The sequence below is a fragment of the Colletotrichum costaricense genome (assembly GCF_030867565.1).
Source record: "Colletotrichum costaricense strain IMI 309622 chromosome Unknown Scaffold_5.1, whole genome shotgun sequence".
Taxonomy (NCBI): Eukaryota; Fungi; Ascomycota; class Sordariomycetes; order Glomerellales; family Glomerellaceae; genus Colletotrichum; species Colletotrichum costaricense.
The window spans coordinates 1,636,283-1,660,940 of NW_026848234.1; the positions used below are offsets into that span (position 1 = coordinate 1,636,283).

At 54.7% G+C, this 24,658-nt stretch overlaps 6 protein-coding genes across 6 annotated transcripts; 2 read left to right on the top strand and 4 right to left on the bottom strand.

Moving 5' to 3' along the window:
* Positions 1–416: 416 nt before the first annotated feature.
* Positions 417–830, bottom strand: CCOS01_05679 (uncharacterized protein; the record flags this gene model as incomplete). The annotated part of the gene is made up of 1 exon (XM_060453856.1): positions 417–830. A coding segment is annotated over one exon (414 nt), but the record flags the coding sequence as incomplete, so codon positions are not given.
* Positions 831–4,118: 3,288 nt separating this feature from the next.
* On the top strand, positions 4,119–7,010 carry CCOS01_05680 (chitin synthase I; the record flags this gene model as incomplete). Its single annotated transcript, XM_060453857.1, has 4 exons — positions 4,119–4,346; positions 4,404–5,436; positions 5,495–6,239; positions 6,293–7,010. 4 exons carry the CDS (start codon positions 4,119–4,121, stop codon positions 7,008–7,010), a joined length of 2,724 nt encoding a protein of 907 aa, XP_060315629.1.
* Positions 7,011–7,988: 978 nt separating this feature from the next.
* CCOS01_05681 (Sec1 family protein) lies at positions 7,989–10,298 on the bottom strand (the record flags this gene model as incomplete). The annotated part of the gene is made up of 4 exons (XM_060453858.1): positions 7,989–8,625; positions 8,696–9,925; positions 9,975–10,194; positions 10,259–10,298. The coding sequence occupies 4 exons, from the start codon at positions 10,296–10,298 to the stop codon at positions 7,989–7,991; spliced, it is 2,127 nt and encodes a 708-aa protein (XP_060315630.1).
* Positions 10,299–13,228: 2,930 nt separating this feature from the next.
* On the top strand, positions 13,229–17,767 carry CCOS01_05682 (uncharacterized protein; the record flags this gene model as incomplete). The annotated part of the gene is made up of 1 exon (XM_060453859.1): positions 13,229–17,767. One exon carries the CDS (start codon positions 13,229–13,231, stop codon positions 17,765–17,767), a length of 4,539 nt encoding a protein of 1,512 aa, XP_060315631.1.
* Positions 17,768–19,142: 1,375 nt separating this feature from the next.
* Positions 19,143–21,244, bottom strand: CCOS01_05683 (uncharacterized protein; the record flags this gene model as incomplete). The annotated part of the gene is made up of 2 exons (XM_060453860.1): positions 19,143–20,784; positions 20,841–21,244. The coding sequence occupies 2 exons, from the start codon at positions 21,242–21,244 to the stop codon at positions 19,143–19,145; spliced, it is 2,046 nt and encodes a 681-aa protein (XP_060315632.1).
* Positions 21,245–21,922: 678 nt separating this feature from the next.
* On the bottom strand, positions 21,923–22,856 carry CCOS01_05684 (uncharacterized protein; the record flags this gene model as incomplete). The annotated part of the gene is made up of 4 exons (XM_060453861.1): positions 21,923–21,979; positions 22,066–22,184; positions 22,250–22,360; positions 22,544–22,856. The coding sequence occupies 4 exons, from the start codon at positions 22,854–22,856 to the stop codon at positions 21,923–21,925; spliced, it is 600 nt and encodes a 199-aa protein (XP_060315633.1).
* Between the last annotated feature and the right edge of the window lie 1,802 nt (positions 22,857–24,658).

Consider the following 24,658-nt stretch of genomic DNA (forward strand, 5'->3'; position numbering starts at 1 on the left):
AGATACTGGACAGAGAGAGGGGAAAGAAAAGGGCTCGGTCTAGAATGGCAACAGTGAGGTGCGGCAAAGAGGGTGTGGTGTTGAGTTCGGATTGATTTGAGTTTGGGGAACAACATCGGATTATCGTCATTGACGGGAAGTCAGGTATACTCCAGTGCTGGACAGTAGATTTTTGGGGACACAGCTTGGCCACTTGGAGACGGCGGTATCATGTGACGATCAAACAGCAATGCAAGGCCACTTGCCTCGGTCAGCGAAGCGAGTTGAAGAGTGTAAAGTAAGGTAAGGCCTTCCATCTGCATCGCTAGAAAACGGGCAGATGGGATGGGATGGGATCGGATACCCATAGATCTCTCTTTTTTCCTGTTCCTAGGATATTCAAGCGAGGGCGCGTCATTCTTAGAGGAGGCGGAGACCTAGAGGAAGCCCATTGGATTACATAGGCGCGAGAAAGGCGAATAGCAGCGACGGGTGAACTTGTTGTGGCCGCAGCAGGTTTTCTGGCAACGGATGAGGCGATTCAGCCCCAATGGCGGGGAACAAGGCCGCTCGGGTCGGTGTGTGGCGTCGGCGGGGAAAGAGCCGGGTCCGGGTTGGTGGCTTTTTTCTCGGTGAAGGCAGATTCCGCGCATAAGGTCAGGGTTCTCGAGGGCCTGACAGAGGCGAGGTTTTGGGCGCTGGGGTTTGTGAAGTTCCGCGGGTTGTGTTTGAGACAATGAGTGCCAATGGTGGGAATTGTTTGAATGGCGAATGCTCGAATCCGAGAAGAACAGACCGAGGAGTGAGGCTGAGCAATCTTGAAGTGGAGACGCAACGGGAAGGCATGCAGGCACATTGGCGCACGACAGGTTGGAGGCCGTGATCCGTGGAGGCGTCGTCACCTTGGGGCAGGTGTGGCGTCGGTACGTCTTCTCTTTCCAGTTCTCTCTCTCACTGCGTATATTTTTTAATTTTATTTTTGGAGACACACGCAAAGGTTAAGCCCCCGCAATGGACCTGACTTCTAAGATGCGCTTGTCTGTAGAGATACGTACCTCCGAGGTACCTTTCGGAGCAGTTGCCCATGGCCCATGCTTCAAGTCTGAGGTGACACGGTGAGTGGTCGTTGATGAGGAAGGAGGGCTCCACAGCGTTTGACCCCTGGTCATCAAAGGGAAAGCGCCGGTTACCCTGTCAATGGGCTTCGGAAGATGGCCCCCTCTATGAGGTGCGTGGGTGCGTAGAATTAAACAACGGATCCTAGCAGCACATGCAACCACGGGAACGCGACACATCGAATGGGCGACGAACGGCTGTTGCGGCACTTGCTGATTGCTTGGAATCTCTGGCGATCGTCGCGGGTACCTTGCGCGGCGCAGCGAACAGGACTGCGCTCGGGAGAAGGAGGGAGAGAAGAAGGAAGGAAGGCAAGAGGGCTCCGACTTGCATGTCGAGGGTGGAAGGTGTCACGATCCAGTATGTTTCTTACTGAGCCTTTGGATTCGGAATCGATTCGGGTTCATACTCGGACCATGCAGACACACCGTATAAGAGAGAATACGAAAGCTTGTTGAAAGTGATACTAACGTCTGGCAGATGAACGGACAGAAAGGCCGGGCGGGAAATCGGACAGGTGGACAGACATTTTGACGGCTTGCCATGCCATGCAGTACCTGCACTGGACAGCAGTATGATGTATCCGTAAATTAGGGACAGATTTTCACGTCACTTTCATGTAATAAAAAAGTTGCAGTCGTCTCTGGCGTGGCCATCCCATCCATACATTTGCTCGACGATGCCGGCCTGGCTTCTTTTTTGCTTCAGGGACCCAATCATGGCTCGTACTCAGTCGCATCCCTCACACCCAAACCTGGAAAGCCAGGACCCCCCATCGCCATGGTGTTACTGTTGGTTGCCCCCCTCTCCGAAATGGAAGCCTCCCCGCCAGCCCGCTAAGCTCGTCACACGCACCACCAGTCCACAGTCCACCACCACCATCTCTCACAAATTTTTGGGTTGCTGGCATCCGCGGACAGGCTTTCAGAGCCGAAGGGGGACCCTGACAATGTCCACCCGTGAGGCCCGCGGCGACGTCACCCGCCCCCCAATTGCTCCGATGATGGAAGGCCACAAATCACTGTCCGCACCTTGAGAAGTCTTCTCGAAGCTCTTGATCAGGTACAAGAAAGTGGGAGGCGTTGGAATAAGCACATCCTCTTAAGCACACCAAGTAAGGTACTTGAGGCAAGGTAATCTGGCACTAAGCCGATATCAAGAGTACAGAAGCGAAAGGCGCCGCGCCACACTTGAAACGCGACAACTCAACCTCCATTTTGGATGGCGCAAACTAAGAGGTACCTACCACTGTACAGTATCCGTAAGATACCTCAGCTGCGGATCCTTCCTCCAACTTGAATCCACACTGCCTTACCGATACCGCGTAATTATGTATGGAGCACGCAGTATGAGATCTACTGGAGCAAAGCAAAAAGGCTGACTGCACTGGCACAGCTCCACGCCTGTTTTGTCTTGCTGCTAGCTGGCTGGCTGACTGCTGGTGTTGCTGCTGCTGCTGCTGCTGCTGCGCAACGGTGGTAAACGGGTACTTTCCCTTTCAAAGCCTCCACAACTTGTTTGCGACTGGCAACTGCGCACTTGCGGTCGCTCCTTCAACCATCGCTACCCCTGTCCATGGGTACACAGTCGTGACAGTAAGGTACTCCTCCTCCCGCTTCCCAAGTAAAAAAAGTCCCATCCCATCAACACAACCCCCCCGGGTCCCATCCTGGTCATCCTGCGTCCTGCCCTGCCTCCCGCAGACAATCTGCTACGGCTCAATCAGCTTGAAACCGTGCCTTCCCAGGTTTCTCGAGAGACGTCCTCCTTGACCTCTCCCACCTTTCAACGTTTCGACCGAACACATCCCTTCTTCTCCTCCTCTCCCTCACCTCCCTCACAAGTCACATATTCACTCCTCCCATAGGACCACAGCAGGACCACAGGACCCCCCTTTGGATCTCTCCCGCCCACAACCCCGAAACCCGTCAGGCGCATTGAGTTGAGCACCGACCCGCGCGGCCATACCGCATTCCTCACCACAGCCCTCACTGCCCTCCTCGAGCTGTGCAACCCTACCGGCAACCTCCTTGAACAGCCTGCCCTGCCCTGCCTGGGATTGGAAGGCCAGAAAGCACGAGCAAAACCTTGCGCACCTCACCCACCACAACTGTACCTCAGTACCTTACCTCACGGGGAAGCAGGAGCAAGAAAGAAAGAAGAATAGGGGCTCAGCTTACCTGAAAGTTGGACTGCCGACAGAGACCGATCCGACGACTCTGAGAGAGAGAAGGTGCGACTGTCTTGCTGCGCGACTGCAACTCTGCGACTCGACTCTCTGAGAAGCGCCGAACAGTCTCAACTTTCCCATCCTATCCACTTTCCACCTCGACATCTCCTTCCTCTCTCCCCCGCGACACCACTCTCTACCTCCAGCGCCCACCTCAATCTACCTAACGCCTACGGATACAACGTCTCTGACTGGCCAAGATCCAAATCTGCACAGCACGGCGCATCCGCAGCACTGCCAACAACGCCGCCGGCCTCCCAAGAAGCAGCATCCCGCTCTCCCCGAGGGACGCGAATCGTCTTTCCCGATCCATAGTCATATCCACCCACGGACTCTCCTGGCCACAAACATCAGACACTGGTTCCTGTGATTGACCCCCCGTACCATCGCAACCATGTCGTATAATCGTTTAGGCAAGTAACTTGGTCCCCTTCTGATATTGACCCTTGGCGTCATTCATCCCACATCTTCCTCTCCCTCCCGCACAAAGCCCAAGACCTGATTTGTCCCCAACAATCCCCTACTACCCTATGTATGGTCTACGGTCAAATCATCTCGTCATCCGTACCTGACCGCACTGCCTTTGTCAAAGAGCTTGCTTGTCCGGCGCATACTATCCGTACATCGAGGAAGTACGAATACGCACCTTCCGTGGCGCAAGCTTCTTTTCCTCTTCTACAACTACCTCCTTCTTGCCTCCCTAGCATCCTACTTCCGATTTACGGCAACTTCTTTGTGTAGACGGCCAACCTAACCTTCTCTTCCTGTAGACGACGATTACTACAACGACCGGATGGACCCCCGGTACCATCGTACGCCTTCGCCAGGCCAGCCGGCTCAGCATGGCTATCAACTAGAGGACAACCCATTCAACAACCAGGCACAGCAAGGATACCACCAGCCTCCCCCTCAACATGTCGACGACCCGTATGGACGCCCTAGTCCTCATTCTCAGCTTGATATTCCCATGGCACCTGGCCGCTACGGCACTCCCAGCGATCAATTACAACTGAACGCAGCAGTAAGCAATGCCCAAGATCCTTGATATCGAACTGGACTAACAGACATTCGCACATAGCACTCTGTTAGCAACTTGAGCGGTTACGATACACCAGTCAACCATGGCGACTACGGTGTCAACCCGGAAGCGCATCATGACGCCTACTACAACCAGTCTTACGAGCCTTCACCACACGATCCTGCACACCCTTACGATCAACCTACCGGATACAACGAGTATGATGACAACAGGCCAATGCTGCCTCACCAGGACACTATGACCACCGATGGAGGATACCAGGACAACCCGACACCACAGCCAGCTGGAGGAGGTATCAAGAGGTGGAAGACCGTGAAGCAGGTCCTGCTATACCGCGGAAACTTGGTTCTCGACTGCCCTGTGCCCCCAAGGCTGCTTAACCAGCTTCCCCACGGTGAGCGTGACGAGTTTACACACATGCGCTATTCCGCCGCCACTTGCGATCCCAACTTCTTCTACGACGATAACTTCACACTTAGACAGAGGCTTTTCTCCAAGCCGAGACATACGGAGCTTTTCATCGTTGTCACCATGTACAATGAAGACGAGATCTTGTTCGCCCGGACAATGATTGGTGTCTTGAAGAACGTCGAGTACATGTGCAGTCGGAAAGAGAGCAAGACCTGGGGCAAGGATGCCTGGAAGAAGATTGTTGTCTGTGTCGTCAGCGACGGTCGTGGCAAGATCAACCCTAGAACCCGAGCGCTGCTGGCTGGTATGGGTGTCTACCAGGAGGGTATTGCGAAGCAACAGGTCAACGGCAAGGATGTCACGGCCCATATTTACGAATACACCTCTCAAGTCGGCATGACGATCAAGAACGACGTCGTCACCCTGGTCCCCAAGCAGCAGCCTGTTCAGATGCTGTTCTGCTTGAAGGAGAAGAACTCGAAGAAGATCAACTCCCACAGATGGTTCTTCCAGGCGTTCGGCCGCGTTCTTGACCCCAACATCTGTGTTCTCATTGATGCTGGTACCAAGCCCGGTGGAAACTCCATTTACCACCTTTGGAAGGCATTCGACCTGGAGCCCATGTGCGCCGGCGCTTGTGGTGAAATCAAGGCCATGTTGGGTACGTTTGATGAAATAATTTGCTTCCAGTTTCGGCATCTCTAACTGACGGTTTCTAGGCACGGGCGGCAAGCACCTCCTCAACCCCTTGGTGGCGACACAGAATTTCGAGTACAAGATGAGCAACATTCTCGACAAGCCCTTGGAATCCGCCTTTGGCTTCATTTCCGTGTTGCCTGGTGCTTTCTCAGCTTACCGCTACGTTGCCTTGCAGAATGACAAGAATGGTCAGGGTCCACTGGAGAAGTACTTTGCCGGTGAGAAACTTGAGGGAGCCGGCGCTGGTATCTTCACATCCAACATGTACCTCGCCGAAGATCGTATTCTCTGCTTCGAGCTTGTCACAAAGAGAAACTGCCATTGGATTCTGCAGTACGTTAAGTCTGCTACCGGCGAGACGGACGTGCCGGACACCGTCACGGAGCTTGTCCTCCAACGTCGTCGTTGGTTGAACGGTTCCTTCTTCGCCGCTATCTACGCCATTGCCCACTTTTACGAATTCTTCCGGTCTGATCACTCTATCCTGCGAAAGCTCATGTTCTTCATCGAATTCGTCTTCAACACGATTAACATGATTTTCGCATGGTTCGCCATTGGTAACTTCTTCCTGGTCTTCAAGATTCTTACGACGAGTTTGGGCGAGGACAACTTGCTCGGTAGGACTGGCGAGATCCTCGGCGTCGTCTTCACTTGGCTCTACGGAATTTCACTCATGACCTGTTTCGTTCTCTCCATGGGTAATCGTCCAGCCGGTTCCGGTGCTTACTACATCACAATGGTTTACTTCTGGGCGCTTATAATGATGTGAGTATATTCCGAGTGACTAAACGATAGCAAGCTTACTAACATCTCCATAGCTACCTGTTGTTTGCCGCTGTGTTTATTGCTGTCAAGGCTATTATCGCTGATGTCAACGATTCGAACGGCTTCAACGTAAGCGATCTCTTCAAGAACCCGGTCTTCTACACCCTCATCATTTCCGTCATGTCGACTTACGGTATTTGGTTGATCGCCTCGCTGCTCATGTTTGACCCCTGGCACATGATCACCTCCTTCGCGCAGTACATGCTTCTGACGCCCACCTACACCAACATTCTCAACGTCTACGCATTCTGCAACACTCACGATATTTCGTGGGGTACAAAGGGTGACGATGGCGCCGAGAAGCTGCCTACCGTCAGCACCAAGGATGGTTCCGGAAAGACCGATCTTCCCGATGAGGCTGATCTCAACGCCCAATACGAGCGCGAGCTCAAGGTCTTTAGCGCCAAGTTCGTTCAGGAAGTTAAGCCCCCAACGGACTCGCAAAAGGCTGAGGCTCAAATGGACTACTACCGTGGTGTCCGTTCTGTCGTAGTGTTGGCTTGGATGATCTCCAACTTTGGCCTTGCTGCCGTCGTCCTTAGTGCCGCTGGCCTGGAGAGGATAAGTCCTACCGCTAGTACCACTGACGATACGGACGGCCGTGCCAACATTTACATGTCGGTCGTGTTGTGGTCAGTGGCGGGTCTTTCGTCTTTCAAGTTCATCGGCGCGATGTGGTTCCTCGTCGTCCGCATGTTCAGAGGTGTATGATTGCTGGTGGTTACGAGCATTATGTGTAGCGGGGATGATTACTTTTCTGACGACTTTTGGTTTCGTGAGCATTATACCCACCCCTTTCTTTTGGAGAAGAGGGCTATGTGGATGGCGAACACGACTTTGGAGAAGAGTGTCCGGAACTCCTCCATCATGTTTTGAGTACGATCACGGGGTTGGATGTAACTCTAATGACTTTGCTTTTATATTTAACTGCCATGCGCTTCTGTACTTGCTCAACCCTATCTTTCCTCTCTCGTCCTGCCTTTACCCGCACCCGCCATCTCTCGCTACGTTTCGGGTTCTCTAGTATCACCTTGGGCCCGTCTTCGTTGGAGTTTCTTTTCGTTCTCATTCTTCTGCATGTCTCTCGAGGTTCTACATCGTCTCACCACCCTTGATGGGTGACAGCGGTGGCAGTGAACCTTGATGGGGCGCCTCTTGGCGGGGTAGCGGAGTGCGACGTGGCTTAGAGAGGCGGGTTGAGATAGACGAGGGCAAGTTTTTCTGAGGAAATGATGACGAGACAATAAACAAGACTTTTATCTGATGTGAGCATGCGCAACGGCTGTGCAATGATTCGGTGAATACGAAGGCTGTGATTGCATGCATGCTTAAAGTTGACAACGTTGTTTTCAGAAGTCTGAGTGAAACATGTTGCTCTTCCTCCTTGATGTGGATGTTGTTCAGTCGCTTGTCCCCTGATCGTCTAAACGTTTCAAACTTTTATTGATTTCATGGGTGCAAGGCAGATGGGAATGGATGAGCTTCGATGCAGCAAAAAGAAGAAGAAGAAAGTCACTAGTCATGAGTGTATGATTGAACCAATTTGGGAATCGTATTTACTGCTTTTTGGGGGGGAAAACCTCTCACACTAATATAGCCGCAGCGCGGCGAAGGACAGAGGGAACAAGGGGGGAGCGAGCAGACTTTCTGAATAGAGTGACTTTAAGTCCCAGGACAATGACCGCCGCTCTACGAGGCCACCTCCTTGCCAAGTCTCTCGAGCTCCTGCTTGATAAACTCGTCGGCGTTGAGAATCTCCGTGCTGCCGTATACCACCCTCCTCCTCGCGCGGTCGCCGCCCGTCCGCTCAACCCACTCCTGCAAGTTTCCGTACTCGTCCATGCTGCCGCCGCCGACGGTGAAGACCACGGCCTCGGAGAAGCCCTGGCGACGCTGGCCGAAGCTGGCGCCGGTGCCGGCTGCGGCTTGGCCGGGGAGACCGCCCGGTGCGGAGGAGCCGCCGGCGCCGGCGCGGATGGCGCTGGGCGGGGGCATGGTGCCGCGGGCGTTGGCGGAGCGGGGGTCAAAGTAAAGGTAGTTTTCCGTCTTTGCAATGGCGGAGCTGGCGGCTGTGGAGGGGTCCATGATGGACTCGACAATCTTTGTGATTGTCAGGTCGCGGTTGGCGGGGAGGAAGTTCTTGATGCCGCCGATGAGTGACTCAAAGTTTGAGGATAGGCCAGTAGGGACGCCACTTTCCTTCAAACGGTCGGTGAGGCGGTTGGAGATGGAGGAGAAGCGGCCAAAGATGTCTGATGAGCCGGCCTGGTTCGTCGTCGGGTTGGAAATCGTGGTGAGCTGGGTCATCTTCGTGGTGGCGCGGACTCTGTAAGAGCGGGTGGTCAGTACCAAAGAGTAGAGTAGAAAATACTAGCGATATGTCAGGAGGAACTTACTGTCGGATGTATGGCAGAGAGGTTGTGTCAGCGCCGCACTCTGTCAGAGCTTTCTCGAAGCCTTCCCACTCCGCCCGGCTGACGTCTTGTTCAGTGCTAAGATACCAGATGACGAACAATCTCAGCTTGTCAACCGGCTCATCGCCCTTTGCACTGTCCTTGATGAGCTCTAGTATTTGAGCCTTGGTCTGCTTCGCGGCACCCTCCTCGACTTGGAAGAAGTTGTCGAGTTGCCGGTTTTTTATGCCGGTCAGAAGTGCTGCCAAGATATTCATGTGCATGTCGAGCACAGCCTTACGCTCGCGAAGTTCCGGCAGGAGGGTAATGGCCGCCTTTAGGTGTTGCGCGCTGGCGCTGGTATCATTCTGAAGGTCCTCCAGGTCTGTCACTCCCGTCTTCTTGGTGACTGCCGCCGCATCCTCCTTATACCTCGTCAACTCGGCGTCGATATCCTCGGCTACTTGAGGGAACGGCACAGCCGCATTCTTGGTCCAGAAAAAGTCGCTCGCCGTCAAGTCGTAAGCCTTCTTGGTGTTTCCCTTGGCAGGGTTGTTCTCGTCTATGGGTGTCTCTATCGTGATTCGGTTCAACTTCATATTCAAAACATCGTGGACCAGTGATTGGTAGGTCCAAGAATGGGAAAGCATGGGTATTAAATCAACGTTTCGGTCGAGAATGATAAGGACAGGTCGTGACTGTGGCGTTCCTGCCGACGCTGGGCGGGCGCTTGAAGAGAAGAGGTTTTCTTTGGAATTGAGAATGTGGTCGCGAAGCTTTCGATCAAGCTTGGCGGAGATCATTTCCGCGGCAGCGCCCTTGGGGCACCGGATGATGGGAATGACGCCCATGGTGACAATGACGCTGAAGAGGCCACTAACAATCCTGTCCACCACCCTGTCCAGCTCCTCGTCATTCGTCGTTGCGCTGTTCAGTGCCCAGTATGTGTGGTCTCGTTGCATACCCAGGTTGAAAAGATCTGGCTCGGCAACGATGAAGTTCAGATACTGATCCATGAGTCTGGCAATGTTGTCCGATGTGCCGGCGGTTATCGTTTGCTCCGCAAAGTCTTCAAGCAGCGGTCGAGGGATGGAGGATAAGAAGTTTAGGTATGCGGGAGTGTATAGGCCCTTTTGGAGATCGCTGGTGATGTGTTGGAGGTTTTGCGCCGTAGGTTCGAGGAGGTAGATGACGGGTACGTCAGGGATAGCATGTCTCGACGCTCCAATGTGCCTGGACTCACGTCAGTAGGATACCGGGCTCTTGAGGCAAGTAGCCTTACATGTGCATCGTGATTCCTAGCCCTCGCAGATCACTGACACGGAGAACACTGCTGATGACATCGCGGCCAAGGTCATCGAAAACCAGGACCTTCCACAAGGGCTCGCCATCCGAGGTGATGATTGCGCCTGTCGGACCAAGTGCGCCGCCGTTGGTCTGAGTGTTCTCGGTGTCGTTATCCGAGTAGGAGTCGTTCAGGCTGAGGAGCTTTTTTAAGGCGGCTTCAGGTCTAATTAGCTCCAAAGCTCTCTATAGAACATGGGCGCAATAGGTTATGCGACGTACAGATCTGGCGATCGCGCAGTGAGTGGCCCTTCGCTGCCATGACGATGGTGGGGGAGCTTTGCAGCTCTAGCTAGCTTGAGAGAGCTGTTGCTGCCGCAGGAGAGGTGTTGATGGGTTATACAAAATGAAGGCCAGACCTGGAGACTGCTACCAAACGTGTATGCTGCGCCTTTTCAATCAATCGTTCTCCGTGGTCGCGTTGTGCAATCGAGGTTGACGTCTTGCTGTTGCGACAGACAGAGGTACGTACACGGCTCCAGCATCGGTGTCCTCAAAGTGCCGTCTAGCCACATTTCCTGGATGATTCCGCTGACCTGCCCTGTGCTTGTGCTGGAGTGGATACCTTGGTACTTGCCTCGCACGATGTCATGGGACGGCAGTACTGAGCCTCCGTGATCCGACGGGCGGTGAGAGCCAGGTCAGCACCTAGGTACCTAGACACGCTAGAGCAGATTGGGCCGGCGAACTGAGTTGCGCAGCTGCCGACAGAGGCCTGTGGCTAAAAAGGTGCAGCGCGGAACTGGGTAGGCGCGAGGGCCCTGTCCAGTCACAGCCAAGGCAAGTCAGGTCCGTCCGTGGCCCTTTCCGACTTGGAAAGTGTTGGCCCCTTCTGGCTCAGACCCACCTCGCAGTCAGTCATGCCTAAAAAGTGCGGCCACAAAGTGACCTTCCCGCCTCCCTTTGGACTGGCCACTGCGAAACAATGACCAGCTTTTCCTCCTCCGCAACGACAACTCATCCCGCTTCTTCCTCCTTCACCATCAGCACAAGTCATCGCCAACCGCACGGAAAATAATCGACAGGAAGACGCGTCGGAAAGGGCCTCTGGCGACAATTCTGAGCGACTCTGGATCTTTATTTTCCGGAACTTTTGAAGGCGGCACCGGGCATCTAACTTGCCTGTTTGATTGCCGCTTCTTAGATTTACGGCGATTGTTCCATTTCGTCCCCTTCTTTTTTGTGACTGTCTGCGCTCGCTCTTTTCTTCGGGCAGTCGACGGTCATGTTGTAATCTGCGCGACCTTCATCAATCCACGCTGCGAACCACGTTAAGGTCGCGAAGCCAGCTCTCCTCAGAAGGCAAGATAAGTCGCGCTGAACAGAGAGTGAGAAAGAGAGAGAGAGACACGAACTGCAGGGTATGATACACTTCTCCCCCCAAGCCAACCTCACATTTGTCTGTCCCCTTTCCCACGCTTCCCAACACCTCCCCTTTCCCCCAAATCACCACTTATCTGTCCAACACACCGCCATCATGATGAGCGCGATTCCCATCAACATCATCCGGTCACCATCCACTCCTCAAAGGAGATGCAGACATGGCGATGTTTGTTTGAGTGAAAATTCTTGATGAAGCCATGGCGTTCGAACTCAACCCGCACTGGACTTGTGCAGCGATGAATTTGCAAAGTCGGAACAGATCAGGGGCAGACGCAGACACTACGCGCGTGGAAATGTGGACAAGGACACGAGTGAACCTCATGTTTAGAATGTTTTGCAAAGCAGAACGCCTTGTTCCGCGGCGCGGCGGGCATCGGTTGGTACATCCACCATGCGAAAAGGGATACATGAGGGCCAAGAGCAAGCAGACCGGACAATTCAGACGACTCAGTTCCTCTCAAGGATACTTGTCGATGTTCCGAAGAGTGGCTTTCATCCTCCACCTCTTCAGCTTCGCGTACATCAATCCCACTCCATTCGACTTCGCCATTCAAGACTTGCTGCGCAAGTTGCAGACAGACGGGATATTGGATTGGGTGCAGAGGGCGGGTCTACGGGCAGTGCACCTGACCCTTCCCCCCCTCGAATTACGCTGTCTCGGGCCTTGGACCTCCACCACAGCGAACGGCCGGCTGGATGTAGCCCACTGGAAACAAGGGACCACCCAACACCTTTTGGCCACCTCAACTCAGCTCGCCTTCACCACTCGCCGTCGGCTAGGAGACAGACAAACCACGCGGGAAAACAGAAGCACTGAGAAAAGAACGTCTGCCATTGAAGCCAAATCAATCACCTCCCAGCGCGGAGTCGATTTTCACTGCAATGCGTCAAGCGTCCATCACCCATCAATCACGCAACCCAGGAAAACTACCAACAAACACTTCAATGCCTTCCATCTCCAACTACGCAAGAGGGCGACCTTCTCAGCTTCTCCTATAAGTGCTCTTCAGGAGTTGGCTTCTCCTCCAGTCCAGCACTGCTAGCTCTTCCGGGGTTCCATCAACTGCGCCTTCCACAGGCACCAAAGCATCAAGCGATTTCACTACAGACCAAGTGGTCGTGGGATCAAAATCGCACTTCTACATGTCAATCTCACATCAACACTCCCTACACAAACCACACACGCAGTCTTGCCATATCCATGCCGTTGCCTGATTGCTAACCAATTTTTACAGTCCTCTCCAGGCAAGATACAACACGATCGCCCTCCATCATTCCCCTACCATCGCAGTTCTGTGTCTTCGGCGCATTCACCACACCACAATCCCTGCCGCTTCGACGCATTCAGACTAGTGTATTCCTCCATCATCCACTGCCATATCAAGGTAAGCTGCAAGCCCACGGCCGGCAATTAACCGTTCCGACCCCCGTCCTTCTCCACTTCATGTTCCTCGACAGCAGTTTTAGCTGGCAGGAGTACCTATCAAGATTTTATTCCACCCATCGAACCTTAACTTCCTCCAAACTCTTATCTCCACCCCACCTCTTGAAAGAGTTTCTTTTCCCATACCCCAAATGCTTCCATCCCTGGCGGCGCCCAATCAGCGTCGAGTTTTCTTCCCTCGCTCGTCTGATCACCCTGCTGCACCGTCAAGCTCGAAGGCGTGCCAAAAGTAGTGCACCTCCATCGGATAGATGCTAATTGGCTCCAGCTGTGCAGTGCTCTCCACCAATGATTGTATGAGGATTTCCTAAACTTCATCGTCTCTCAGTGCGTCTTCTTCCATAACGGAGGAAAAGGCCGATATAATGCAGAACTGGCAGCAAAATGGCCAGACGGGTTCTGCTCAAGGCCACAATAATATGTGGTCGGGCTCCTACGCGTTCCCTGATGGATCCAACCAGTTCGATGCCTCCCAAAATTGGCAGCATCAAATTCCCAACCAAAATGCTTTCCCACAACTTGCCCCACGAGGGGGGGGCAACACAAACGAGAATAATCTCTATGCTTCACCACATCAAGCGCATGCTGTCGTAGCCAACAACCACAACGGCATGTCGACATTGAATCACGGCAACTTCCATAACGGCCATGGCCAATTCTCGCTTGACACTGCATACACAGACGCTGGCCAAGAAGACCCCTTGGCTAGTTTAAGTGAATACCCCCAAGACTTATACGGCCAGCCGAGCAAGGCTGATTTCAACAACGCCAACATCGACAACCTCAACCACAGTCATGCCCCTGACTTCACACAGCAACAATTCCAATACAACGGTCAGCCCAATCAGCTGTTCAATGGAAATGTTCCTCAATATACCGAGGCTCAACTCATGCCTCAGCATGGCCACCAGTCCCAGGCGCAGCTGCAGCAGCGCTTCGACTCTGTTCCCCAGTCATTCTCACCCGCTCCTCAGGGCTATGTTCCATCACCTCAACAACATCAGGCTCAGCCTGAGAGAGTCTTTTCTCAATCACCTCATCCCTTTCAGGGTCAGCCGCCTCGTCAACAAAACAGCCAGGGATTCTCTACCCAAACGCCTCCGCCATCTTTCCAGCAAAATCAACCGCCGCAATACCAGCAGAGCAAGTTTGTCCCTCAGCAAATGTCTTATGCTCAGCCTGTAGCAAGATCACCTTTTCAACCCGTTGCTGCAAGGCAGATGCCAGGTCAGGATCCGGCACCTCAGCAATCTCCGCAAGCCCAGCAACAACAGTCCATACACCAGGTCAAGCCAGTCCCCTCACCGGCGCCGGCTCGTCAACTTCAACCACAACAGCCGCAGCCACAGCCGCAGCAGCAACCACAGCAGCAGCAGCACAACCATCAGCAGCCGTTGCAGCCATCACAACCGCAGCTCATCGCTGCAGCACCAGTTTCTCAACCTGAGACGCATGCCATCGACCCTGCGCTCCAACCTGAGCCGGCGCCGCAGAAGAAGCGCAAGCGTGTCGTCAAGAAGGAGCCTGAACCTGAACAAGCCGACTCCCCTGGCGATGCGACTGTCAAAAAGGGAGAAGATGGAGAAACATTGGTCCTGCCTTCTAGCACCGAGGAAGAATTGTCTCTCCTGGCACAATTTAAGAAACGCAACGCCACATCCAAGAAGCAGTTCCCTCCCATTCCCGGAGCTTCGTTTCTTGTTGCTACTGGCTCAGCCAAGTTGATCCCGCCCAAGAGTTACGACCGACTCGCGCCTTTAGTCGCTTTGCCGTCACCCAATGGAAGACGTATCTTGCCCGAACTCCGCCCCGATCTTCCGTGTGAGATTCAAGGGAGATTCATGGAAAATTACAAGCCGTCTCCAAACTTTGTCGGAAAGCCGGACGATCGCGAGACGGAGGCAAGACCTCTCATCGACCAATATCAACGTGAGATGACGAGCTTAGGTCTTCGGCGACCTAAGTACGCCGACTACCCCTTCGCCTTCCAGGAACAGCTCAAGGCCGACGAGGCCGCCAAATCCAAAGCCCAGAGAAAGGCTCGAAAGGAAGAGGAAGAAGAACGAAAGAAGCCCATTCGTCCTGAGAAGCGGCCAGCAGACCCTATTGAGGGTGCTGTCTGGGACATCCTTGGCATTGTTTACATTGACCCTTCCGCGACCAGAACTAATGCGCTCATTGCTGGCGCCGTTCAGTCTCTGGGTGAGTTTTTTATTAAGCTGAGATCGGAGACGAACCGTTTGAAGCAGGAACTCGACCAAGCAACGAAGGAGAAGAAGCCTGAGAAGGAAATTGCAGAGTGGAACAAAAAGCTCGACGTCAAGAAGGAGACCTTCACTCGAGTTTGCGAAGCGGCAGCTAAACACGGCGATGAGGCCGTGCTGGAGAACTTTGGCGGTCATCAGAAGGGCATCTTGAGTCTGGTCAACATGTTGATAGGCGCCATAAAGGCTGGTGATTTCAGCGGACCTTTGCCCAAGGCTCTTCTTCGATTCATGTCAAATATTAGCATGTTCAAGAAAGTTACAGAAGCTGTCAACTTCGAGAACGTGCGGAAGCGTCTTGCTGACAAGGGCGATGCTGAGGTTAAGGAACTGGTCCGTACGATAGCGTCGCGGATTAAGAAAGACACAGAAACAGCCAATGGGGTCGAGATCAAGAAGACAACGTCGGCTGCTCCTGTCAGCAAAGTCACCAAACCGGTCGCAAAGCCTATTGATGGCTCTCCTGCCAAGAGAGCCCGGGATGAGGAAACCGATTCTCGCATTACCAAGAAAATAGCCGTCGAGCCAACAACAGGTGGTGTGCTAGGTAACAAGGTCGGGGTCAAGCCGGTTGCCGGAAGTCTGCAATCAAAGTTTGCTGGTGTCAAGCGACCAGTGCAAGCCACTACCCTTGCCAGCAAAATTCGGGCGCCTAAACCAGTTGGGCCAAGGGACGTCCCTAAGGGTGAGCCTTCGAGATCCGAAGGACCCAACACGGCCACGCCTATGGATGTAGACAAGAAGCCAGCAGCATCGGCGGTTAAGCCCGAGTCAAGGTCGTCTGCTCCCAAGGCTGCTGTCTCCAGCGGCTCCTCTTTGTCCAGCATTGCTTCTCTACTCGACTCCATTACCGCGCCTAAGCCAGACGGGCCCTCAACACAGGCGAAAGATTCGAGCAAGAAAGATATCTCGGAAACACCTGAACAGAAGGCAAAGCGACTTCGTAAAGAGGCCCGCCGCCATCTACGTGTCAGCTTCAAGCCCCCTGAAGAGCTGGTGGAGATTCGCATTTTCACCAAAGAGGTCGCAGAAGGCGAAGATAATATGACCAAGGACGCAGCGGATGACCGATCCGAGGGAATGATGCTCAAGCAGCGCAATTACAATGAGGACGATGACGAGGAGGACGAGTTGCCAGAGAAGCCTTGGACCATGCCTACCCTCGCCGACCTTTCTGGAATCCCCGAAGACATTCGCAACAAGTCTTACGTTACTCGTGGCGGTAACCTGACTTTCCACACAGAGGAACAGAAAGCCATAGAGGAGCGGGAGAAGAGGGAGCTCATGGTCACTTACATGGACATTGCCGACATTCCGCCTACACCCAAGTCTCCAGCTCCCGAGTCTGCGACAGTCACGAGCGATTCTGAGGGCAAAGTCTATCAGTTGCCTCAGGGTGAGCCGAAATTTGACGAGATCCACAAGCGCTGGAAGGAGACACAGACATTCGGTTGGGAGGCGGCGCAATACTATGCTCGCAAGCGCCTTGATGCCAAGGACGACCCCGGTGCAAAGATCAACTCGATTTTGGGCAACCTTAAGCCAATTGCCCCGGCCGTGGTGCCCGAACCGTACAACATGACACCGCCCAAGGAGAACGCGCAGCCGATCCTGCCTCCCGCAGTGGAGATGCAGCCTATTCCGGCGATACCTTTTGACGACAAAGTCCACAGCATTCTCACCTCCGACGAGGTGAAGACCTGGCGTGATGCCAACCCGTTCAACTCGGCTACCCCGCAGACTCACCGACGCTACGATTACCCGGACCCAAACATTCAAGCAGCCGCCGACCAGGTTGAGGAGGCGGCTGAGACGTTGCGAGGACTGCCATACCCGGCGACTAGTCCACCAGCATACTTGGCAAATGACCAGGAAAGAACGAGAGAGTGGTGGGCCGGATACCAGAAGGACGTTACGGCGAGAGCCAGGAAGGAGGCAGAGGATACGGCTCGTAACGCACCCCAGAACGAGGCCCAGACTCAACAACCCGCTGCATCTGAAACTCAAGAGCAGCAGTGGGCAGCTTACTACCAGCAACAGCAACAATACGCACAGTACATGGCCATGCTCCAGGGCGGACAACCTCAGCAATCAGCTCAAGCAGCACCTGCCCCGGCTCCCGCGGCACAGCCTACACAGGACTCCCAGCTTCAAGCGATGCTCGCTCAGATGGCCCAGCAGCAGCCGGCAGCGCAAGGCAACGCATATGGGCTGAACCCATCAGACACTGGTTACCAGCAGCTGATGATGCTCGCACAGCTCCAGCAACAACCCCAGCAGCAGCAGCAAGCACCGCCTCCGCCAGTCGTTCCACAGTCTCCGCCTGAGCACGACGCGAACTCGTATAAGCCTCCTCCTCACCTTCAGCGCCAGCTTGTGGACTACAGCGACCGGGACACCAGAGACGAGTTCGAGCATCACGGTGGACGCGAGCGGGATAGGGAACGTGGCCGTGATCGTGATCGCGAAGGAAAGGGTGGTAAGCAGGGCAAGAACCGCAAGGGCAACGCTCCTGGCGGCGCCACGCTCGCTCCCCATCGCCCTGTCAATCGGGCTCTCATCGGAACCAAGCCTTGCAGCTTTTGGCAGCAAGGCAAATGCGCTAGAGGGGAGAAGTGCACTTTCAGGCACGACAATTAAATCTGCAAACGCCATGCGGATCATGTACATTCTAGTCACATTTGGCTGGATCTGGGGAACAGGAACCCCGGAATTTTCTTTTGTTATAATACTCGCCGAACGTGGGAAGTGAAACAAGGATTCGGGCTCGTCCCGTGAGACAGAGGTTGGTGAAACGAAGACAGCCCGGGGAATGTGACAGGGCAGAGGTCTTTTTCATCTTGTTTTTCGGCATAGCATTATCAGGAACTGGGGTCTAGCATTTGCATCAACGAAACCGTGGATCATGGAAACAGGGGTGGGTCTTGAGGAAACATGCATAATAGGACTGGACGGGGGTTTTGAGATGATCATTGTTGCGGGCACTTCGCGTACCGCTTACTTACCTGGTCCCAATAGACCAGGCCAATACCTTTGTACACTAGCCACCACGTTGTCTACGAATGACAATAATTCCAACATCAGCTGTCCCTTGTGTGAATTCAGTGACTCAATATGAATAAACAAATGGGGTTGGTTCTACGGGTTTCCCCTTGCCCCCCTTGTGAACAGAAGAAATCCCACTACATTAGAGAGGAGAGTAGTCCCCGCAAAGAGTCCAAGCCAAGATGCTGTTCGAGGTTGCTAGTTCAGAATGCTTATGGACGATTGCTTCGGCAAAGAGCTCTATGTCGCTGTGGACTGTCCGAGTTCAACGACCAGAATCTCGTTTAAGGGAGATGAATCAACAGCTGAATCTCGACGAGCACCCCAAAAGCAAGGAAGGAAGCAACATTGCCTAGATATCACCAAGATTACCAGAACACACCACATTTTTCAATGACCAAGATTCTATCCACCAACTTCAGACTATCAAGACAACCAAGTATAGAAGAATAAAAAACCCCCAAAAAAAAGTCAAAAAGGAAAGGAAGGGAAGGGAGCTGGTGATCACTTACGCTAGAATTCACGCCCCTGTCCGGACTCGAACAGCGCGCCCCTCGGACCAGCACGGCTTCATTGGAGTATTTGTTTTGGCTTCTCTGCGTCAGAGTGTAGACCACCCGGCCAATCGGCCGGGTGGGTGCTGGTGACAGGAGAGGTGAATAGACTCCTTACGTATTATGGTGGCCAGCCTTGTTCGGGTGAGGGAGGGGGAGGGCAGGAAAGGGGCGTTGAAGTGGAAGGAACGAGCGAGGTGAGGCTTTTGGGCGGATAGGAGTTATATGGAAAGAGAAGACGGCCTCACTTTCACCTTGATGAGCATGAGCTGCGTTTTTGGTTACTCCAAGGCAAGGTGCCTTACTTTCCATAGTTCAGGCCAAGTGGCTGGTTGTATAGCTTCCTTTGTCTTCACGTTTCGAACCTTAATCCTGCATACCTTACGTACATCAACTTACAAATATTTACCCTTCATTCACCTCCCGTCGTCCCTCAGCCCAACCCTCATCTGTCCCTTACCGCCCCTATTCGACCGAAAGTAAAACGGCACAAACACAAGCTCCCTCTCCACCCCATCCTCGCCCCTCGCCAGAACCTCAGGCGACCGTTCCCAGCCCGTGGTCTTCAACGCGAAATACCCCTCCCCGCTCTTCTCGTCAACCCTCCACTCCTCCTCCACGGCCGTCCCCCTCTTGATCCCCACGTCCTTGAAGTGATTCTCCTCCCACGGGTGATCGGCGTCCTCGACGCAGTACACGATCGGTCCCCTCGCCAGGCTGAGCGTGCGCTGGTTGGTGTACGGATGGGGCGCGATATACCGCGGCGCGAAGCCGGCGCCGCCGATGTCGAGCGAGAAAACTGGGTTCGAGGCCGTGTAAGAAGGGTCTAGGCGGAGGTAGCCTCCCTTTTCGAGCGTAGCTGTCCCCGTCGGTGGTGTAGGCGTGAGGACGTGGCCATGTTGTATCGCCCAGGCTGGGATACGTAGTCGGATCGTCGCACTGAGAGAGCCTGCGCCCTTGAGCTGGAAGAGGATGTTGCCTTCCCACGGCCAGTTGGACTTTTGCGAAAACGTGACCTCGGCGCCGTCCACCGGGAACTTCACCTCGGCGCTGCTATACAAATGCACATTCACAAACGCCGCCCCCGTCCCCCCCTCCTCGCCCTCGCCGCTCCCACCCCCATAATCCCAAAGATACCCGCCCAAACTCCCAAACAGCCTCGTCACATTCGGCGGACAACAAGCACACACGAACCAGTCCTCCCTCTCGCTCCTCGCCGCCTCGCAGCTCGCGAGCTGGTTCTCGTACGTGAAGGCCTTCCCGTCGGCGCTCATGGCCGTCATGACGTTGTTGTACAGGCACAGCTCCATGACGTCGGCGTACCGGCCGTTCGGCTCCGGCCCGTCCGCGTGCAGCAGGCGCTCCGCGAGCATCATCACCCCGACCGAGGCGCACGTCTCGGCGTAGCAGCCGCCCTCGTCGGGGCCTTGCGGGAGGAAGTAGTCGATGCCGAAGCCCTCCCACTGCGCCACGGCGCCGACGCCGCCGGTGAGGTACATTTTCTTGTCGACTGTGGAGGACCAGAGGCGTCGGAGGGCGGCGAGCCAGGCCGGGGCGGCGGTCAGGGGTCGGGCTGGAGCTGCGCTGCCGCTGCTCTTCCGTGAGGTATTCAAGAGGTCGGCTGCCGCGGTGAGGAGGTACATCGCCCTCACGGCATGCCCCTCGACGGACTCCTGCTCGAGGATCGGGACATGGGCCTGGCAGTACCAGTACGACCTGTCCATGGGCCACGAGTTGGGCCGTTTCCAGCGCGGCTCGTCGCGCCGCTCCATCTCCCAGTCGTAGTAGTGCCTCCCCTCCTGGCCCGTCGGGTTCCCGCGCTCCTCGAGGAAGAAGCGCGCGAGGTCGTAGGCCTCGGTGTTGCCCGTCGCCGCGTGGCACCGCAGGAGGGCCAGCTCGATTTCCGGGTGGCCCGGGTAGGCTCGTATCTGGCCCTCGCCGGGGCCGAAGCGGCGGTGGATGTGGGAGATGTATTTTGCGAGGGGTTCCATGAGGAGGTCGTTTCTGTAGTATTGTCTGTGTGCTAGGGCTGCTTCGATGAGGTGGCCGGCGTTATACCTATATTTACCTTGTGAGTCTCATTCTAAGTTGAGTTACGTCGAGTGAAGATTTACATTTCATGCATGTCACGAATATTCGTCCACCTCTTGCCCGGCTCCACGACGGAGAAGTGAACGTTGAGGTACCCGTCCTCATGCTGCGCGCCGCGGATCATGGCAACGAGCTCCCGCACGGCGGCGTCGACTTCGACATCGTACTCTTCCACGAGGAAGTAACACGCGCCCTCGATCCACTTGGCGACGTCGCTGTCCCAGAAGAGGTGCAGGGGGGCGGGCCAGCGCGAGCGGTCGTCGTAGATGGGGTGCCAGCCGAGCTTGAAGCAGTCGTACTGGCCGTTGGCGCGGAGCTGGGAGAGTTGGGCGTGGACTGTGGTGCGGGAGACGGTGGCGCGGCGGGTGCGGAGGAGGGAGGGGGCTGTGAAGGTCGTTTGGCGGAAGGTTGTTTGCGGGTGGGACATGGTTTATCGCTTTCTGCCCGGGGATACTGTTTAGGTGGAGTGTGGGTTGAGGTATGATGGGAGGGGTGAGGACTCAAAGATGTCACGATGTGTGGGAGAAAGTCATGAGGAAGCCCCTTGGAGAGAGAGAGAGAGGGTCTTGGCGGACGTCGAGATATAAATGAGATGGCGGATTGGGTATTGAAGCTCTGATGGAGCAAGGATGTAACCTCGAACTTGAGGTGCTTAGGATCGCCGAAAAAGGAAAGTCGAACTGATAAGGACGATGCGAGGTAGTTTCGACAGCGGAGTTTATCGGTAGATAGGATTGGATTGAACTTCACTAGAGGCTCAGTCCAGATACGAGACATGGGACCAACCAGACGAAGCCTTCCGCCCCGGAATCTGAGTGAGTGACGGCCGATCTCTTGTGCGGGGTCAAGTGCGCCGGCCGGGCCGTCCGTCCGGGATCCGGCAAGCTGCCCGAGATTTTGGGGTTCCCAGGATGTGAGATAGGCTCACCGCGACCGATCTGAGATATCGGGTCAATGCCGGCCGGCATGTACTAGATTGACTTGAGAGTTTAAAGTATGGCCGAGTTGCCGGTGATCTGGTAAAGACGCGCAAACGCGAGACGCAAAGAATTTGGACACCAAGTTTTCATGACGGTCATTAAATTTCAATTGGTAGTGTGGTATCTTAAAAGAGGTCATCAATCGCCTTATCGGCATCCTTCTTGATGAGATCAACCATGCCCTGGAGAGATGTCAGACTCGCACAGTTCTCATTTCATGGAACTTCTTGCAGAGGAGGTATCGGGATGGGAAAATATTGAAACTCACCTCTGGCATAATGGGCTGGCCGTCCTTATCCGTGACATACTTGAAGGGCATCTCGGTGCTCTCATGCTCACTGAACTTGAGCTCGGGGTATGTGACGTAAGGAATCTTGTCCAGCGGTGCTATTGTCACCCGTGAGCATCTCATTGAGTTATGCGATACTAGGAGAAGGGTGGTTGGCACGTACTCTTCTCCTCGACAACGATTCTCGTGACGCGGACTGCTGTGTCAGTCGTCATCTGGGTGGGACCCAGGCGTCTGCCTTCGAAACCCTTCTTCCTCAACTCGGAGGTGCGGTCTGCAGGGGTTAGCGAGAAGGGGTTTGACATTTATGTGACCAAGCCAAGGTCACGAGTGGAATGGTAAGGAATAGTATACCTCTTGGGGGGTCATCGCCTAGAGAGAGAGGGAAATAATCAGCAAAAAGTTCCACGAGGAATGAGATTCACGAGACCAATTCGCATCGGGGTGAATGACGTACCCAAAATGCCACCGAAAAGGAAGGCCTCGAATTTTTCACCGTCCTCGGGGCTCAGGTCGCTGGCGGCGGAGGGGTCGAGCAGGCAGACGCGGGACTTGTCGGCGGCGTAGAGCTCCTCGACGCCCCGGTTCTCGGCCTTGAAGGCCGGGACCTGCTGCAGCTTCTCCGGGGCGACGAAGCCGGCGGGGAGGGAGGAGAGGAGAAAGGTGCCCTCGGCGGCGTGGGTTTCTCTGGCGATGGCGATGTACTCGAGTTCGGACCAGGGGCCCAGCTCGGGGTCGAGGTGCTCGACAATGTACGTCTTGCCTGGCATTTTTTTTTTTTTTTTTTGGTGTGTATTCCCGGAGGGAGGGGTTTGTGTGGATGTTTCGATTTTTTTGTGTTTGATACTACCAGGGGGCTGACTTGTCAAACTGAACTGCTTTGTTTCTTCTCGCTTCAGGTGGAATGGCCAGGCCGCGTAATAGCGTACAGATTGGGGTGTCAGGCTGTTAGCTGGGCGTGGGAGAAGTGAAAATGGGCTGAAATTTGTGGTCAAACGCTTGTTTTGGAGTCCATTGATTTTTATTTGAGAACTTGCCCTGGATCAGATCTAGGCGGCTGCCCGCTGGGCGCTCTCCACTTGAACCATCGCGGGCACCCTTTTGCGGCAAGGTGCCAGATGCTTAACGCTCCTAGGCGTGCCCTAGCATGTACGCCTCCTACGCCGCTTTTGGTTTTATTCACTATTAGGTAGGTACTCATTCGACTTCTACGCGGCACTTAAAAAAGATACACAGAAAGAACGTGAGTTGACCTGTGGCTGGTTCCGCAGGTTCCGCATGGTTGGCTTTCACTTGGCAACGGCTGTGCCGGTGCGGTCCCATACCCATTCATTCGGCATTGTCATCGTGGGGTTGCATAGAGCATGCCGTGAGTGTCGGGGCCGGGGGCGGTCCTTGTGGGAAGAAATGGACTTCTTTCCGTCCTCCTCAGGGTCCTCATATCGTCGAGCAGATACCAGATACCACTATTTAAACCAGGGGCCGAAGACGGAGAGGAGAGGAACGGACAGGGCGGGCTGCTGTCTCAGGTTACAGATGCTTTAAAAGATGGAGAAGATATGCGCGTACGCGGTAACGCAGTGAAAGCAGCGTATTACATAAGCCGGGTCTCCGAGCCCAGCAACCCGGGCGATCTGTGCTTCGGATGGGTGCCAAGGGGAGTTTCTAGTGTTCCACGCGTATGACTGTCTACATGTAACCTGACCGGTATCCTGACGGCTCCTGAGCATGATGAGCATGTCATCCCGGGTCGGTCCCGGTCTGGCAGTTGTAAAGAATGGCAGAAGAAGCAAAATAAAAACAAAAAAGGGGGTTCGATCGACGAAGCCAAGGTAGAAAAAGATGGAGGTGGAGGTCTTTGCTCTACCTACGGCACTCAACACTCAGCTGCATCGGTGAGTTCATCTCATCGTCGTACAGACTTGACTTCAGTTCATTGTTGATCTATCGACACTTTAATGCACCGTCATAATCAATCAGTAAGCCGGTAATCGGTGGGAGCCGGTCGAAAACGAGAAACGCGCGGTCCGTTGAGCGCCCGACTAGCCCTAGCGGACGCCACGCATGGCGGCATGGGCAGCAGTACTCCCTGGGCTCTGGAGTACCTATCAATAAGGTGGTGGTAGCTGAGGAAGCCACCGACTTCACACACTGGAGTCTTGCGTGAGTGAGAGTCTAGACTGCTAAGAGAAGCCCCTGTTTGGAGACTTGCGACAGGCTCAGAGCAGGGCAGACTCTCTCCGTCGTTCCCTGCGGCACCATTCGGCTGCGCTACCATCCGCTGGGCGATAACAGGAAAGGCGACGGGAACCCCAATTCCTTCCACGTCTGTGCCCACGCCCGCCCGCTCCCTCACTCCCTCTCTCTTGCCCTCCAGTGCCTCCACTTGCGCCAGCCTATTTTGGTAGGCGGAACAGCAGGCAGGGGTAACTCATGGCTGATGGTAGTGGACTGGCTGACTGGTTCTCAGCCTGAGGATTGAACGGGAAGAGTGCGCGGCCGGGGGGGTGGGCGGACGAATCGAACCGACTGGGGGAAGACTCGGGGACAGGATGGCACGGAAAGTACACAT